The 13,387-nt window shown below is 53.1% G+C and overlaps 8 protein-coding genes across 8 annotated transcripts; 3 read left to right on the plus strand and 5 right to left on the minus strand.

The window, feature by feature from the left end:
- Positions 1-74: 74 nt before the first annotated feature.
- CH63R_14558 (uncharacterized protein) lies at positions 75-314 on the plus strand (the record flags this gene model as incomplete). The annotated part of the gene is made up of 1 exon (XM_018309532.1): positions 75-314. The coding sequence occupies one exon, from the start codon at positions 75-77 to the stop codon at positions 312-314; it is 240 nt and encodes a 79-aa protein (XP_018150504.1).
- An 822-nt stretch (positions 315-1,136) lies between these two features.
- On the minus strand, positions 1,137-1,592 carry CH63R_14559 (uncharacterized protein; the record flags this gene model as incomplete). The annotated part of the gene is made up of 2 exons (XM_018309533.1): positions 1,137-1,316; positions 1,437-1,592. 2 exons carry the CDS (start codon positions 1,590-1,592, stop codon positions 1,137-1,139), a joined length of 336 nt encoding a protein of 111 aa, XP_018150505.1.
- Positions 1,593-1,825: 233 nt separating this feature from the next.
- CH63R_14560 (uncharacterized protein) lies at positions 1,826-2,434 on the minus strand (the record flags this gene model as incomplete). Its single annotated transcript, XM_018309534.1, has 1 exon — positions 1,826-2,434. The coding sequence occupies one exon, from the start codon at positions 2,432-2,434 to the stop codon at positions 1,826-1,828; it is 609 nt and encodes a 202-aa protein (XP_018150506.1).
- Positions 2,435-2,715: 281 nt separating this feature from the next.
- CH63R_14561 (uncharacterized protein) lies at positions 2,716-2,928 on the minus strand (the record flags this gene model as incomplete). Its single annotated transcript, XM_018309535.1, is given in 2 exon segments — positions 2,716-2,883; positions 2,893-2,928. Coding segments are annotated over 2 exon segments (204 nt in total).
- A 1,533-nt stretch (positions 2,929-4,461) lies between these two features.
- CH63R_14562 (uncharacterized protein) lies at positions 4,462-4,719 on the plus strand (the record flags this gene model as incomplete). Its single annotated transcript, XM_018309536.1, has 1 exon — positions 4,462-4,719. The coding sequence occupies one exon, from the start codon at positions 4,462-4,464 to the stop codon at positions 4,717-4,719; it is 258 nt and encodes an 85-aa protein (XP_018150508.1).
- Positions 4,720-5,266: 547 nt separating this feature from the next.
- CH63R_14563 (Tyrosinase) lies at positions 5,267-8,771 on the minus strand (the record flags this gene model as incomplete). The annotated part of the gene is made up of 9 exons (XM_018309537.1): positions 5,267-5,584; positions 5,876-5,897; positions 5,948-6,212; positions 6,256-6,322; positions 6,684-6,812; positions 6,914-7,804; positions 7,851-8,052; positions 8,313-8,440; positions 8,517-8,771. The coding sequence occupies 9 exons, from the start codon at positions 8,769-8,771 to the stop codon at positions 5,267-5,269; spliced, it is 2,277 nt and encodes a 758-aa protein (XP_018150509.1).
- Positions 8,772-9,300: 529 nt separating this feature from the next.
- On the minus strand, positions 9,301-9,908 carry CH63R_14564 (uncharacterized protein; the record flags this gene model as incomplete). Its single annotated transcript, XM_018309538.1, has 3 exons — positions 9,301-9,543; positions 9,669-9,805; positions 9,890-9,908. The coding sequence occupies 3 exons, from the start codon at positions 9,906-9,908 to the stop codon at positions 9,301-9,303; spliced, it is 399 nt and encodes a 132-aa protein (XP_018150510.1).
- Positions 9,909-11,396: 1,488 nt separating this feature from the next.
- Positions 11,397-13,040, plus strand: CH63R_14565 (Metalloprotease; the record flags this gene model as incomplete). Its single annotated transcript, XM_018309539.1, has 3 exons — positions 11,397-11,819; positions 12,125-12,307; positions 12,483-13,040. 3 exons carry the CDS (start codon positions 11,397-11,399, stop codon positions 13,038-13,040), a joined length of 1,164 nt encoding a protein of 387 aa, XP_018150511.1.
- Between the last annotated feature and the right edge of the window lie 347 nt (positions 13,041-13,387).

Consider the following 13,387-nt stretch of genomic DNA (forward strand, 5'->3'; position numbering starts at 1 on the left):
ACTAGCTGTGCCACTTCTGCTGCTGCTGCTGCTGCTCTATCTAGAGACCACTTCTGGCACTTTAATACATATTGATGTTGGCCTCTGGCCTGGTTCTACTGGCCGTCATCCTGGAGCTCTCTTTCGACGACGACGGCGCCGGCGCCGGCGACAATACCACCGAGTTGGTAATCCACGACCGCCTCCAGACCATCTCAGAGGCCTATACGTCGCTTTTCCCACTCGTCAGACCTATTTCCGACGTAGACACGCCCTTTTCCCAGGTCATAGAAGACCGTTGGATGGCTAGTCGGATAACGCAGTCGGCCGGATAAGTCCTGTACTTTAGCTACAGCAAGATGGATAGCATGTGCCTTTTGCCCACCCTCAACCTTAGCACCGCCACAGCCGCCGGCAACAACACAACAACCACAACAACAAAGACAACGAAGACTTTAATATTTCTATTATTATCAGGAACAGAGGTAGACCTAACAGTAGAGGAGGCTCTCTTAAGTTTCAATCTTAGTCTTAGTCTCAGTCTTAGTCTCAGTCTCAGGTCTGTCCCTATACCAATTCACCCTCAGCTGTATAGCAGCACTCGTCTGCCAGAATGCAGACAATGCAAACCTGCAACATAGTGAGGAGCGGGAGCTGGTATAAACCATACCAAACCGTCATCTAGGAGAGCGCAGCATAATTAGAGAACCTCTCCAGCTGCTTAGCAACTTTTTGCATTCTAACTGCAAGCAACTCCAGGCCCACCAGAAAGCCAAGGCTGTTGTTTCTTCTTCTCAAGGCTCAGCAGGCAGCAGATGGATGGCAAACGGTTCCCGTCTTTGGCGTCGTGCTACGTCTGTTGTTATGCAGGTCCAACCAATGCAGAACCATACTGCAAATGCCATTCATAAGCGCTTCTCGCTCCGCTTAGGCAACTAGGCCGTCCAGCATAAGGAAATGATTTTGGCCCTGCATGAGCTGGAGTGTAATGTGTCGCTTGCTTGGGAAGTAGAACATATGTTAATCAAGCCTGCTGTACGCAGGCTCTGTGATGAGCACGCTGAAGCAGCTGCAAGGGATGATGCCGAGATCAAAGCCAGACGCAAATCGAAGACGGAGATGCCGTCATGGCTTATGGATGGTCACGACTCGGTGATCTACATGGACGAGTATCTTGGCCTGCGGCGGGAGTCGACTTTGTGCTCGGCCTCGTGCGCGCTGCCGCTAGCCGGCTTGAGCAGTCCGACGCCCGTCTCCGACGCCTCGCCGCCGAAGTCGAAGAGGTCCTCGTCGCTTTCAGTCGACAGAGAACGGCCGCCGCCGCCGCTGCCTCTCGGCTATTCCTGTCTGTTGTTCTAGTGTGGCGGCGGCGGCGGCGGCGGCGGGGGTGACAGCTCAGCCCGGAGACACGTGCTTCCTTCGCTGGTTGACATGCGCCTGGGCTTTGGCAGGCTTACGGACTCCTCCATATTCACGCAAAAGGAATACGGCATCGAGCAACGGCGGGCAGCAGCGCGCCTCAGCGACTGGACCAGACGTGCGCAGCCGAGCGTTGAAAGGGCCTTTAGGGCGTCGGAGAGGCCAAGGGGCGAACAAGGAGGGGTGAGCGGCATGGTTTCGGTCAATGGTCTAGGCAGTGGGGAATATGAATGAGTCTATGATTTGCGGGCGTAAGCCTCGTCTGAGGAGGGGGGCTGAGTTCTTTTTTAATGTATTTATCCATGCATTCATCCATCTTTTCCATCCATGATATAACCTTGCTCATCAAGCTGTCACGTTGCAGCAACCCGCACAGCTCAATCATGGCTCAAATCACAGCTCGAACCACCAGAATGCACAGCTGTTGTCAAGTCCCGACCCCCCCTGAGCAGCCAGAGCGGATGTCCAGTGTCATCTTGATGAGCTGCAAGAATCTCTTGCGCTCCGCCAGGGCCTCTTTCCGAACGATACCGCGTGCCACGCGATCAACCGCGCCGTCTTGGCCGTCCCCGGCCGGAACATCGAGCTCCCGGAGGCGGATGGTCAAGTCGACGAGGCGGTTGAGGATCATGTCCAACTCGCCTTTGAAGTCGGCAAGCGGGAGGGCTGCGATGCCGAGGGCGACGTCTTGGTCCAACGGACCGGGCTCGTCACCATGATGATGAGGTTGACGATGATGAGGTTGATGATGATGAGGTTGATGGTGAGGTTGACCGGAAGGGAGCTTCCGAATGGTGGGAGCCAGAAGACTACTGCAGGGCAATGATTCATGGGCTAGGATGTTGATGTATGAGAGACGACGCGGCAGCCGGACGGCAGACAGAGGGGGCGACGGGGGCGCGGCGACGTCGGCGTCGCGGTCTTCGGGTGGGAGGGAGCATTGGAGTCGACGACGGCCTGGTTGAGTGCCGCCGCCACCCACGCATCCACCCGGGCGGCGACGAGGCTCTCGGTGGTGGTCGACTGGGCCGGACATTGCGCGAGATGCGCGGCGGGGGCGGGAGGAATAGTCCTGTCACGTCAGGGCTCCGAGTTGAGTGTCCCGGGAGATAGCGTTCCATCAACCAGACAACAACAGGACGCCTACGCCGTCATCGTCGTCGAGGGGGTCGACCGAGTTGCTGCTGTGGTGGTTGTCTTTAGTGCTGCTGCTGCTATTGTCCTCCATGTAACGGCGACACGGGGCGGACGTCGTTGTCGCCTTCTTGCTTGTCCTTACTTCTGTTGGCATCTCTGACGGCGTCTTCAGCGGCATCCTCATCCCCCCTCGTCCCGTCGGATCTGAAGGATACGCTCGGCCGTCTCCTGCGAGAGATCCGGCGGCTTCCTCAAGGGGTCAAGCCAGGCCTCAAACCACGGCTGGTAGACGGCAGCGTTGGCCTTGATGAGGCTCAGGCGGGTGCGCATGACGTTCGGGATGAGCGGCTACACTACACGCTTGAAGAGGCCGCCATCCCCATCCAAGTGCATTCTCTCAGCCAGCATATTCCAGCCCTTGCTTGCTGCCTGGCCCTCCTGCGGTTTGACACGCACAATGTTCTAGTACACATATTGCAGTTGCAGGAGCTACAGAAGGTAATGCGCTTTCTACGCTGCTGGAGGTTAGCAATAGGTCTGCCGCTTGCCATCTACAGGGTGTGTTAGCTTAGGGGTGCAGAAGAGGGGGGGGGGGGGGTTGATGGTAGTGTTGTAAAGGTATTCAATAATGATAATGATACATAGGGACGAGAGTAAAGTAAGAGCAACAATTAAATGATGGTGAAAAAGATGGTGAGAGTGAGAGTGAGAGTGATGATGATGATGATGATGATGATGATGATGATGAGGGCGAGGGTGAGGGTGATGATGAGACTCGGCTTGAGACTGAGTATTTGACTGAGCATAAGACTTAGCTCAAGACTCTTGAAAAACAAAACCAGTGTCTTTCAATAAAAAACGCGCATTTTCATCAAAACTCTCTTACCGTCGATGAGTTGGAGATACACATGACTATTCTTGTTGGCCTATGTGGAAGCAAAATGCTCCGCAGACGTCGTTGATCCACGCCTGGAGCTCCCTTCACACTCGTGGACAAGGTAGAGAGAGAGTTTATAGAGTACAAATAACAATTTTCAATAGAGGTTATCATCAGTGCGTGCGGGAGCTGTGGAGTATTCAGTCTCCCCCGTCCCCCCCCATCCATCCTTCAATCCTCATCAACTTCCACTTCATTATGGTCTCGTCCTGCCTCCTACATCTCTCTACACACAACTGAGACAGCAAACGGAACGCAGCAACATCAGCGGGCGATGCCTATCTAGGCAAATGTGTAGTTCACAGTCACCCATAACCACCCACATGACCACAGCTCGGACTGTATCTCTTTCCTCTTTTCCCATCCATCCATCCACATCACTACAACAGCGCTTCATACCTGCAGCTTTGTCACTTGTCAACAATAACGCTTTTTATCTCAGACCTTTGTGGATCAAGAACTCCCGGCCTGTCTGTCTTGCTGCTCCTGCCGTCGACCTGGGATCTGTCTCCATTTCCCCGTTCCCTAGGACTGTCTCCACCTCTTTTGGCCCATTGGAGTTACTAAGAGTCATAGATACATCTACAGCCTCTCTTTTCCGTCACACACAAATCGTTCCGTCGCGTCAACCAACACACACATTCGTCGTCGCCAGAATCTTTATCTTTATCATCTTCGTCATCTTCATCATTACCGTCCTCACCTCGTTCATCTCCCCCAACGAATCCAAACAACCTGGCACCGCATGCCCGACCCGCCCCGGCCCTTTGATACCCATGCCGAGCCAATCTCTCAATAGCCTCTCTCAGGCCTCTCGGCTTGACATCGTCGCCCTGCCCGAGGAGCAACAAGCCATCCTCCGCGACCTGTGAGCCGCTCAGGACAAGCTCCAGGCATACCGAGCCGACAGTGGCAGCAATGTGGCTGCCGCCGACAGCGAGTCAGTCCTCGCCATCAACACTATGAACTCGGTGCCGTCTTAGCAGATGATGGAGCGCGAGAAGGACATCACAGCTGAGTTCTTTGTGCGCCAACCGTCTAAGCTGGATGGCGGCAATAGAACCAGTGGCGCAGACGATGCCGTTGCTGCTGCTGCTGATGCTGCTGCTGCTGATGATGATGATGCCAGCAACAACAACAACAACAACAACAACAACAACAGCACGGCTGACCAAAGACGTCTACTCCAGCTTGACAGGAGGTGTCCACCACCAGTTCCAGAGAAACGGACTTGTGTAGATGGCTGATACTGACATACCGAACTTCTTGGTCGCCCATCCACCGCTGGTGCCTATCCAATTGCCAGCCCAAGCCGTGCCGTCTGTGTCTGCGCCAGCGCCCTGGTTCTCCTCAGTCAAGACCACTGCAGGCGTCCGCTCTCACGTGTCAAGACTGGTCGCCCCACGCATGGAGGGCGTCTTGGGCATGTCCCGCTATGTACAACTCGCATCCAGGAGCACCGCCAGCAGCGCGTTGTGTCGTTTGGTATGGTTTTATTACTCTCCTATCCACTTTCTGACTCACAGGGTTCTCTGTTTGTGTGATGAATCCGACCCGTTTTTTCCTACTCTGTCTATCGTCTTGTCCCTTTTTCTCTCTCTTGTATCAATCCGTCGTAGAACAGAGATGTAACCAAGGCTGATATGAAACCCTGTTATTGTGTAGTCACGGGTCCGCTCGCCGAGTACAAGTCCCCCTTTTCCCTGGCGAAGTCACTTCCTACCTCTGCCTCGGCCTATCCTCCCACCCCACAGGCTGCCCGCGGTCCTCTCACGTATCGACATAGCCGGCCAATCAAGCCAACATGAGCAGTTCCGCAACATCTGGAGTCAGCCGCCGACACAGAAGCAGCAGCATTAGCAACAACTGCAACAGCTGCTTCTTGACGTACAGCGTTTCCCGTATCAATAGGCTGTCGCGGAAGACAAGAAGATTCAGAAGGAGGAGGACATGAGGATTCTCGCGAGCATGCGCGGCCTGTTGATCCAAGTGTCCAAGCTTGACCTCCAATGGCGAATGCGTGTCATGGAACGCTGCGCCGCGAACGAACAAGCCGACGACAACAAGGGATAATGGCCTAAGTAATAGTGTGTTGCCTAGGATGAAGGGAAACTATAATTGTAGTTTGCATGTAGTTTGTATCTAGGATAGATAGGTGTATTGTTAGGATGAGAGCTGGTGTTGTGTTCTAGCAAATGTCGAAGTCTATCTAGCACAGCCGTTTCACTATACAACAAACAAGATACACATCTATATTAACGATCACAACCATCCATAAAACCAAATCGTCTTGAAGAACTCCTGGAACACTTGCTCGAGCGCCAAGCCACAAGTAGGATCTCTTGGTGCAGGCAAAATGAAGACACATAACCACCCTAATCTATACCATACGTGGCCACTCACTCCCGACCAGGGCGCTGCTGAACTGAGAGCCCCGTCAGTCAAGGCCCCACGCCCGCAATCTTCTCGAAGTACCGCTCGACTAGATGCGCCCAGTACTCCTCGGCTATGGTGACGACCTCGAGCTCGAGACCCATTACGTCGGCCTCTCCTAGCCTGTTGCTGTTCAACTTCCGCAGCGCCTCGTACAGCTGGGTCACAGCGGCGTTCAACCACGCAATGTCTGACTGGACATTGCGGGCCAGATCCTCAACGCGGGACAGCATGAAGCGGCTCCCCTTGCAGACCAACAGGGCCTTGCGGTGATCGGCTATCCATCGAGCGCCGAGGCGAGAGACCCCTGTGAGAGGGCGTTGCATCCGGGAGTGCGTGCGCGCGTGTACGTCCGATGAGCTCGTATTCCAGGAGCCTGTCACATCTCGTCAACAGTTCGACAGTGAGTGTGGCTGTCTGTTATTGCGTCAGGCTCAGGCGTGTTTGGTCATCATCGCCCATGGTTTAATGAAATGTCAAGAGCCGGAAACAGGACCAGGACCAGGTTCAGGTCAGGTTCAGGTTCAGATTTGGGTTGGGACATCTGGGCACAGACCGAAGCAAGTCAGACGTTACGGGAGTCTATCGTTGTTGTTTGAGTGTTGAAGCATCACGTAACTCACATCCCCTTGACTGTCTTTTCGGAACCCGGCATAGTTACTATAGACACGCCGCCAGTAATCATTAGTACACAATCAGTGCACGCAGTCAGAACTCGTCTATATGGCGGGCATAAAGGAAAGGCTGGTCTTGCTCTGCCAACTTTGTGCTGGGTTACTTCCCACTTCTCCTCGTAGTCGGAGTAAATCGACGGGTCGTCGGGGTTCTCCGGATGTATAGCCTTGCCCTTCAAGAAGAACACCTTGAGATCGGCCAGGTTTTCGACGGGAATCGACTCCCCAGACACCTATACATTTAACCCCATTGTCAGCCACATGACTTCCCCCCGACACAGGTCCTCTGCTTATCTACAGAAAATGAGGAGGTGGGGTGGGGGATTCTACTCACAGACACAACTCGCTGGTGCAGATTGTCTTTTAGATATTCGACAACATGGTCTTCTCCGAAGTGCTGGATACCGTTCCATCTCGCGTCTTGGTTCACGGCACGCTGCAGCAGCTGCAGAGTGACGGGCACCTGGCCCTTTAACAGCCGATTGCCACTCTCCTGTGTCTTGCAGTTCTCACACGTGACGCTGCTCTCGCTCCAGTTCTTAGAGAACGTGTGGATGCTTCCCACATGGTGGGGGCTCGAGAGGTAGTCTGTCGGCGACGAAGGGATGTTGGCGGCCGCGCCGACGAAGAAGTGTATGTCGTAGCTGCAGCCGCCGAGGGCGAAACGGTTGTAGAGGACGTTGATGATGAATTCGTTGTCCAGGCCGGCGATCTTTTGGCCGGAGACGTTCCTGTGCATGGTCCGGAGGGCGCTGTATTTCTTGGTCATGGCCCTCTTCAAGTCGGCGGGTGATATGGGCGTGTTCGACCCGGGCGCCGGAGCGAAGTCGCCGTAGGTGTAGCCATAGTTCTCCCAGTTTTCAAGTATACTTGAGTTGAAGTGGCTGGCCTTCGCGTCCGTGTGGAACGGGAAGATTGGTGCATCTGCGGTCGGGTCCTGGTTTGGGTTCCTGCCAGACCACCATGGCGTGAAACCCAGCTTCTGGTAGATTGCCAGCTGACGGTCGACGTTGCTGTGATGGAGCCAGAAGATGGGGTCGAAATCTGCAAAGCCGAGGTCGGTCATGTGGCCATACTCGTATGTGGTTCCCGACTGGGTCTTGTCGGGTACTGTAGGGTTGCGAGTATAGCCCAAGCCACCGACAAAGACGTGGATGTCGTTGTGGATCATCTCGAGTGACAAGAACACAGCGGGTCCCTGGTTGGCATCGGCGGTGGTGGCGAACTGAGCAAAATTGTCAAATGTGTCTTGGAGGAAACAGTCGGCTGACTTGATCAGCGATATCGCCCTTGGCAACGGTCCAGCCAATGATCCCAAACTGGGGGTTCTTCAAGGCCTCCCCAACCAAGTCGTTGTGCTGAACCCCCGAGACCTCCTGGGGCGTGAGCTTGCCGTCTATCGGGTTGCCGACACCCCATCTGCTCGTTCCTGAGGTCTTTCTCAACTGTGAGGACAAGAGGCCCCGAAGCTTCCTTCATTAGCAAGTCATGCTTGCGGCATAGGGAATTGAAAATCACATACGGGTTCATCAGCTCCAGTGATGACAAAGTCTCCAAATCTCTTGTAGTGGAATTAGGGAGCAGGCTTCTAGAATGTTGAGATATGCCCGGTAGAGAATTAGTAAAGCGGATTCCACTTGGTCGTGTCCATGGTGCCGTCGGGCTGGATGACAGAGATCATTGGAGGGAGCATGACCGCCGGTACAGAGGGAGTCGCGGCCCAGTCCTAGTACGGCATGCGCCAGGCATTGGCCTCCTGCAACCATTGCGCCTTGGTGTAAGGGTCCGTGATCGGGGCCACAATCTGGTTTGTCATGATCTCCCACAAACGCTGCTCAAAGAGGAGCATGTAGGCACGGTGCTAGGTCGGAAAGATGAGGGTTTGGTGCGGACAGTAAAACTCAGGAGTGACATCGCCAGTCTCGCTGTTGGCGTACTGTGGCAGGTAATTCTTGATCACGTCGAGAAGAAGCGGGTCGCTGTCCCACGACGTGGCAGGGAGGCCATGGAGTCCAGCCACACGAAAGCAAGACAGCTGGTCGTTGGTGTCCATGCTCTCGAAGACGCGAAGGGCCTGGACGAAGAGCGATCGATAGCTGGATCGTATTCTGAGCGGCCCAGGCATTGACCTCCTGTCGCGGCTGAATGCCACCAGCCGTGATACCGGTGATGGGATACGTGGGAGAAGACATGGTGTAAGTTGAAGTAACAGAGTTCGGGTAACCCTAACCGTGTGTGTAGGGAAATGATGACATTTAGTGACCGGCCCCACCCGCTCCGTTTGGGTATGCGGCCCGGCAAAGACCCACCGGAAATCGGCCTTGGCTGGCCTGACTTATCCGGGAAATGACTGGCTGGCACATCTTCACACATCGTCATTCAAGAAAGCAATGTAAACATCATTACCAAGGGGGTATAAAGAGAAAACTAGAAACATCTTTCTAGACCAGTCTGAAAATGCCCTTTTTTTTTTGTCACAAAAAGGGAATCCTTGTAACTATTTTTCCATTATGGATATGATTTAAGTATAGCTAGCTAATCCGCGTTGCACTTAAGGAGGGGCCTTTTAAATCAAATTGTTGAAGTGCAAGGGAATGACTTTGGAGGATATCCTTCATGACACATAAGAACGATCCAATTTGTCGGTCTATTTCAGGGGGGTAGTAAAGCCCGCTTCACGTTCCGTAAGCTTTGTGACCCTGTGGACAAAAACATCATCACTCAGATGGTAATGATCTTGTAATCGCCCTCGTAGTGGCCATCAAACACGATCTTGACGTCGAGATGGACCCAGACCTCATTGCCGTTCTTGAGGTACAATCGGATCTCGCCTGTGGCCGCCAGGAGGTTGATCTTGAGACCGACGCCGTCCTTGAGGTTGCCAAAGATGTTGCCGACGTTGATGCCGACGATGGAGATAGTGAGACCGACTTCAAACGTGTTGGTATCAACGTAGCCGGTAATCTGCGGAGCAGGAAGAATAGGTTAGTTAAGATGTGTTTGAGGACGGATTATTGTTGAATAAGGTTGATATTTCTGTTGCTGTGGTGCTGCAAACTACCTGCAGTGGAAGACTTGGAACGACGTACCTTGACTGGACCGAAGCTCCAGTCGATCGGGATGCGTCCCTCGCCATCGCCGGGGGGCAGGTTGCGGACAAGTTCAACCTGCTTGGCCTCCCAGATGTTGTCGCCCTCAGCAGGGGGCGATAAGGCAACGACGGCACCTGTACAGGCAATCTTTGATCAGCAACATGCCTAACCAATCCATGCTTTTCAAGGGTTTCCGGCTAGAGGCAAAATAGACTCACCAACGTTTTGCTCAGCCATGGTGAAGTGTTGTATCGGGAGACTCGACGAGGGTAAAGTGGTTCTCTAGTTGTAGAATAGTGAAAGAACCTGAAGATGTGTGATGTGCTTTGTCTTGGAGATTCAGGAATTGTCTGCTTTATATAATTATATCCGTCGTCGTCTGTGACCGTTGTCCTGTTAAGTCCAGCAGCAAGCATCGGTTGGTTATGGGATGCATCCCCTTCTCTTCCTCTCCATTAACGAGTGCAAATTACGCTTAGTCTCTGTTTTGTGCTGCGCTCAACCCCTTTCTGGATGGTTCCTCGTATCTCTTAGTTACATCACAGAAGTCCCGAACCTCCCTTTGCCCCGTGATATGTTACAAGACGAACCAGCCGGCCGCTTCCAGCCAGCTACACACAAGTCCTGTCCCAAATATGAAGCAGCCACGCAAGAAACAGTTGAAGCCATTCCTTGCGCAACATCAAGCATTTACCACTTCCAGCTTCTATCATGCTCACAGTCTCACTTCTGCACATCGAGGGAGCTGAAGGTCCACAAAGAACCCCTCACTGCTGCAGTAAAAAGCTCCAAGTTGCGAGTGTGACTGGTATGTGGGCGCTGTGGTTGGTTGTCGGTGCTTTTCTGTGACAGGTCGTTACACCGGTGATCACCTGCTGGGCGACTATGGCACCATCGCGGCCCTGCTTTCATGATAAATCTGTTAGGTATGCCATCGTAGATGCGAGTATTGTCTCAGACATGATGGCAACACAGTGTTATTGTGTAGATTTCTGTGCCGGTCACACCCGCGAAAAGCTCTTCGCGCGTGTCTAAGACCAGATGTCATAATGTAAGTTGTACTTGTTGGCAGGGCAATCATGGATCTCTAGATCGATACACATGCATATTACGTATGTCGTTACCTTGCTATTTGCTGTTGAGAGCTGGCAGCTTGGGAAAAAGGTTTATGCACAGAGAGATGGGCAGTTGCTGGCTGGAAGCTGAGGAGCCGGAGTGGCTGAAAGTGTGGGTGCCGCGTGGTTAATCTCCTTACCCCCCCACCCCCCCAAAGGAGACCATCTATGCACGTAGCCATCGTCTCTGGATCAGGAAAAGTCAATAGTCAAATAAAACTTGACGTCTAGGCCTAGAAATGGCTTTCGATGCGCCTCAGAATCATCAATGCTCTCGTAGGAGCGGCAAGGAAGCGGTCAGTGACTGATTGAAGTTTCCGGCTCCAGACGTTCCGGGGTGATGTGCCTTTGCTCCGCCTGCGGACCACATCTCTTCTACGAGACGGAGAGCCCTGTATGAAGCGAAACACCTAGAGCGGTCGTTTTCGAGCTTCGGGAGGGTTGCCAACATGTTTCACACGCACAATCACAAGGTGCGACTCGTAGGTAATTTCTCAAGACTGGCAACAGCACAATGTTTGAGAAACAGTTCCCATCCATTTGCTCATACTACTTTTGGTCCCATTATTCAAACACGCAATCTAAATCTGCAAGAATCAACTCGCCTACAATGTCTAGCACAAGCAAACGACCTTTTCTCTTTTGTGGCACCGATGGCCTCCAGGCAGGCAGCTACGATGCTCCCAGCGGCAGCCGTATTGAAAACGAGGGCGCTCCGTCTCACCTGGCTGTCAACAGGAGCAAGTGTTGGCCTGCTGGCAAGAAGATTCATGTGCGTTTCCTTGACGGTAGTTTGGAGATCCAGCAGAGAGTGAGGCACTGGACGCAGTCCTGGGAAGAGTTTGCCAATATCGACTTCAAGTTTATGGCCGACGACGAGCAAGGCCATGCCGATATTCGGGTCGATTTCCAGTTCGTGCGAGATCTAGGCACCTGGTCGTACATCGGCAGGGACGCAGAGGTGGGTGTCATCGAGCAGAAACATCCCACCATGGATTTCGGCGAACTTAACGGCAACTCTCCTGAAAGCGAGGTTAGTCACAGCGTCCTGCACGAGTTCGGCCACGCCATTGGTTGCGTACACGAGCACCAAGCCAACCCGATCAAATGGGACAGGGCACAAGTCATTGCCGATTGCAAAGCGCGCTACAAGTGGAATGAGGCGACGACACGCCAGCAGATCCTGAATCTGTAGGACTTGAATGTACTGACCAAGTCAGACTTCGATCACAACTCGATCATGTGCTACTGGTTTCTTCCCGAGTGGACCTTGGACAGGCAATCTGCCCCGGAAAACCTCGTTTTTCAGACAACGACAACCCCTAAACCCTAAGCAAGATTCACCCCTTTCGCACACACAACGATGGCAAGCTTGAAATCGTCCCGGGCATCCGAAAGGCGGTGGATAACCTCGTCCCTCTGAATTCGAGAGGCATTGACTTGGATCCGCCATACCTTACCCCGCCACGCGTGGCTCTCGGCCGCGCGCAGCTCGACGAGGCACACAACGCAAACATCCGCGTGCGACTTGGAGCCGAGGCCATATCCAAGCAGGGGTTCGTGCTCAGCATGGACACCCACCTGGGCTGATTCGGTGATGCGCAATGCCGGGGCAACATGGCTTGACTTCCCGACAAGCGAGCAACACTTCAAGGTATGAGCCACACTATCGAGCCGAGAATTATGCAATGTTCAGCTCAATACGCTAACTTTCGTCTGCAAAGTAGGCTCTTGGAGCACGCTCGAAGATCGCGGTGTCCAAGACCCGGCGCAGCCGGTGCACGACGAGACCAGCGGCAAGATTGTGCGCCGGGACACGACGCAGACTGCTTTACCGCGAAACACATACGCAGCGGGCCAGCCTCCCCAGGTCCTGACCTGGCTAACGGGCCTCGATCTGGGGAAAGACGCAAACTGGCGAATCATGTGTTATGCCAAAGCAATCACCCACAAGGGCTTCGACCTAGTCATCGAGACGTGGGGAAACACCTTCTGCCACAGCGCTAGTGCCTCGCGGGTGGCCCACCCTGCGGGCTGGAAGGGGTACAGAGCGGCAAGGTCAGTTCCCTTGACGTGCGGGAGTGGTATCCCCCCGATAACAAAGACCAAAGGCAAGGTCATGATCGCGGACGAGGGGGCGTTTGACAAGTCGCCCAAGGTCTTCATTAGCATGAGTGCGCTGGACATGGACAGCGCTAAGAACATAAGAGCCAAGATCTTTGCAAATAAGATTAGCTCGGATGGATTCACATAGTACAGGGAGTCCTAGGATAATAGTATAGTGTACTCTATTGGAGCTAACTGGATTAGTTTTATTAGATAGCAAGAGTAGTTGTAATAGGTTAATTATGCGTATATTAAGTGTATTGTGTGTATAATTATTCTTGTTCACTACTAACCTGGGTACCTAGTACAACGTAGATTGAACTGAGCTTTTACTCCCTGTTTTGCGGAACTTGCACAATCTTTTTGGCCGTCACTATAACGTCTAGGACGTGAGATTAATAGCTAGAGAGGGGAGAATAATTAGATGTAGTAGTAATAAAACACACCTATTTTACGTCTCTATTAAAAAAGCATACATTATAGAGGGGTGAAAGG

The sequence above is a fragment of the Colletotrichum higginsianum genome, chromosome 12 (assembly GCF_001672515.1).
Source record: "Colletotrichum higginsianum IMI 349063 chromosome 12, whole genome shotgun sequence".
Lineage (NCBI taxonomy): Eukaryota > Fungi > Ascomycota > Sordariomycetes > Glomerellales > Glomerellaceae > Colletotrichum > Colletotrichum higginsianum.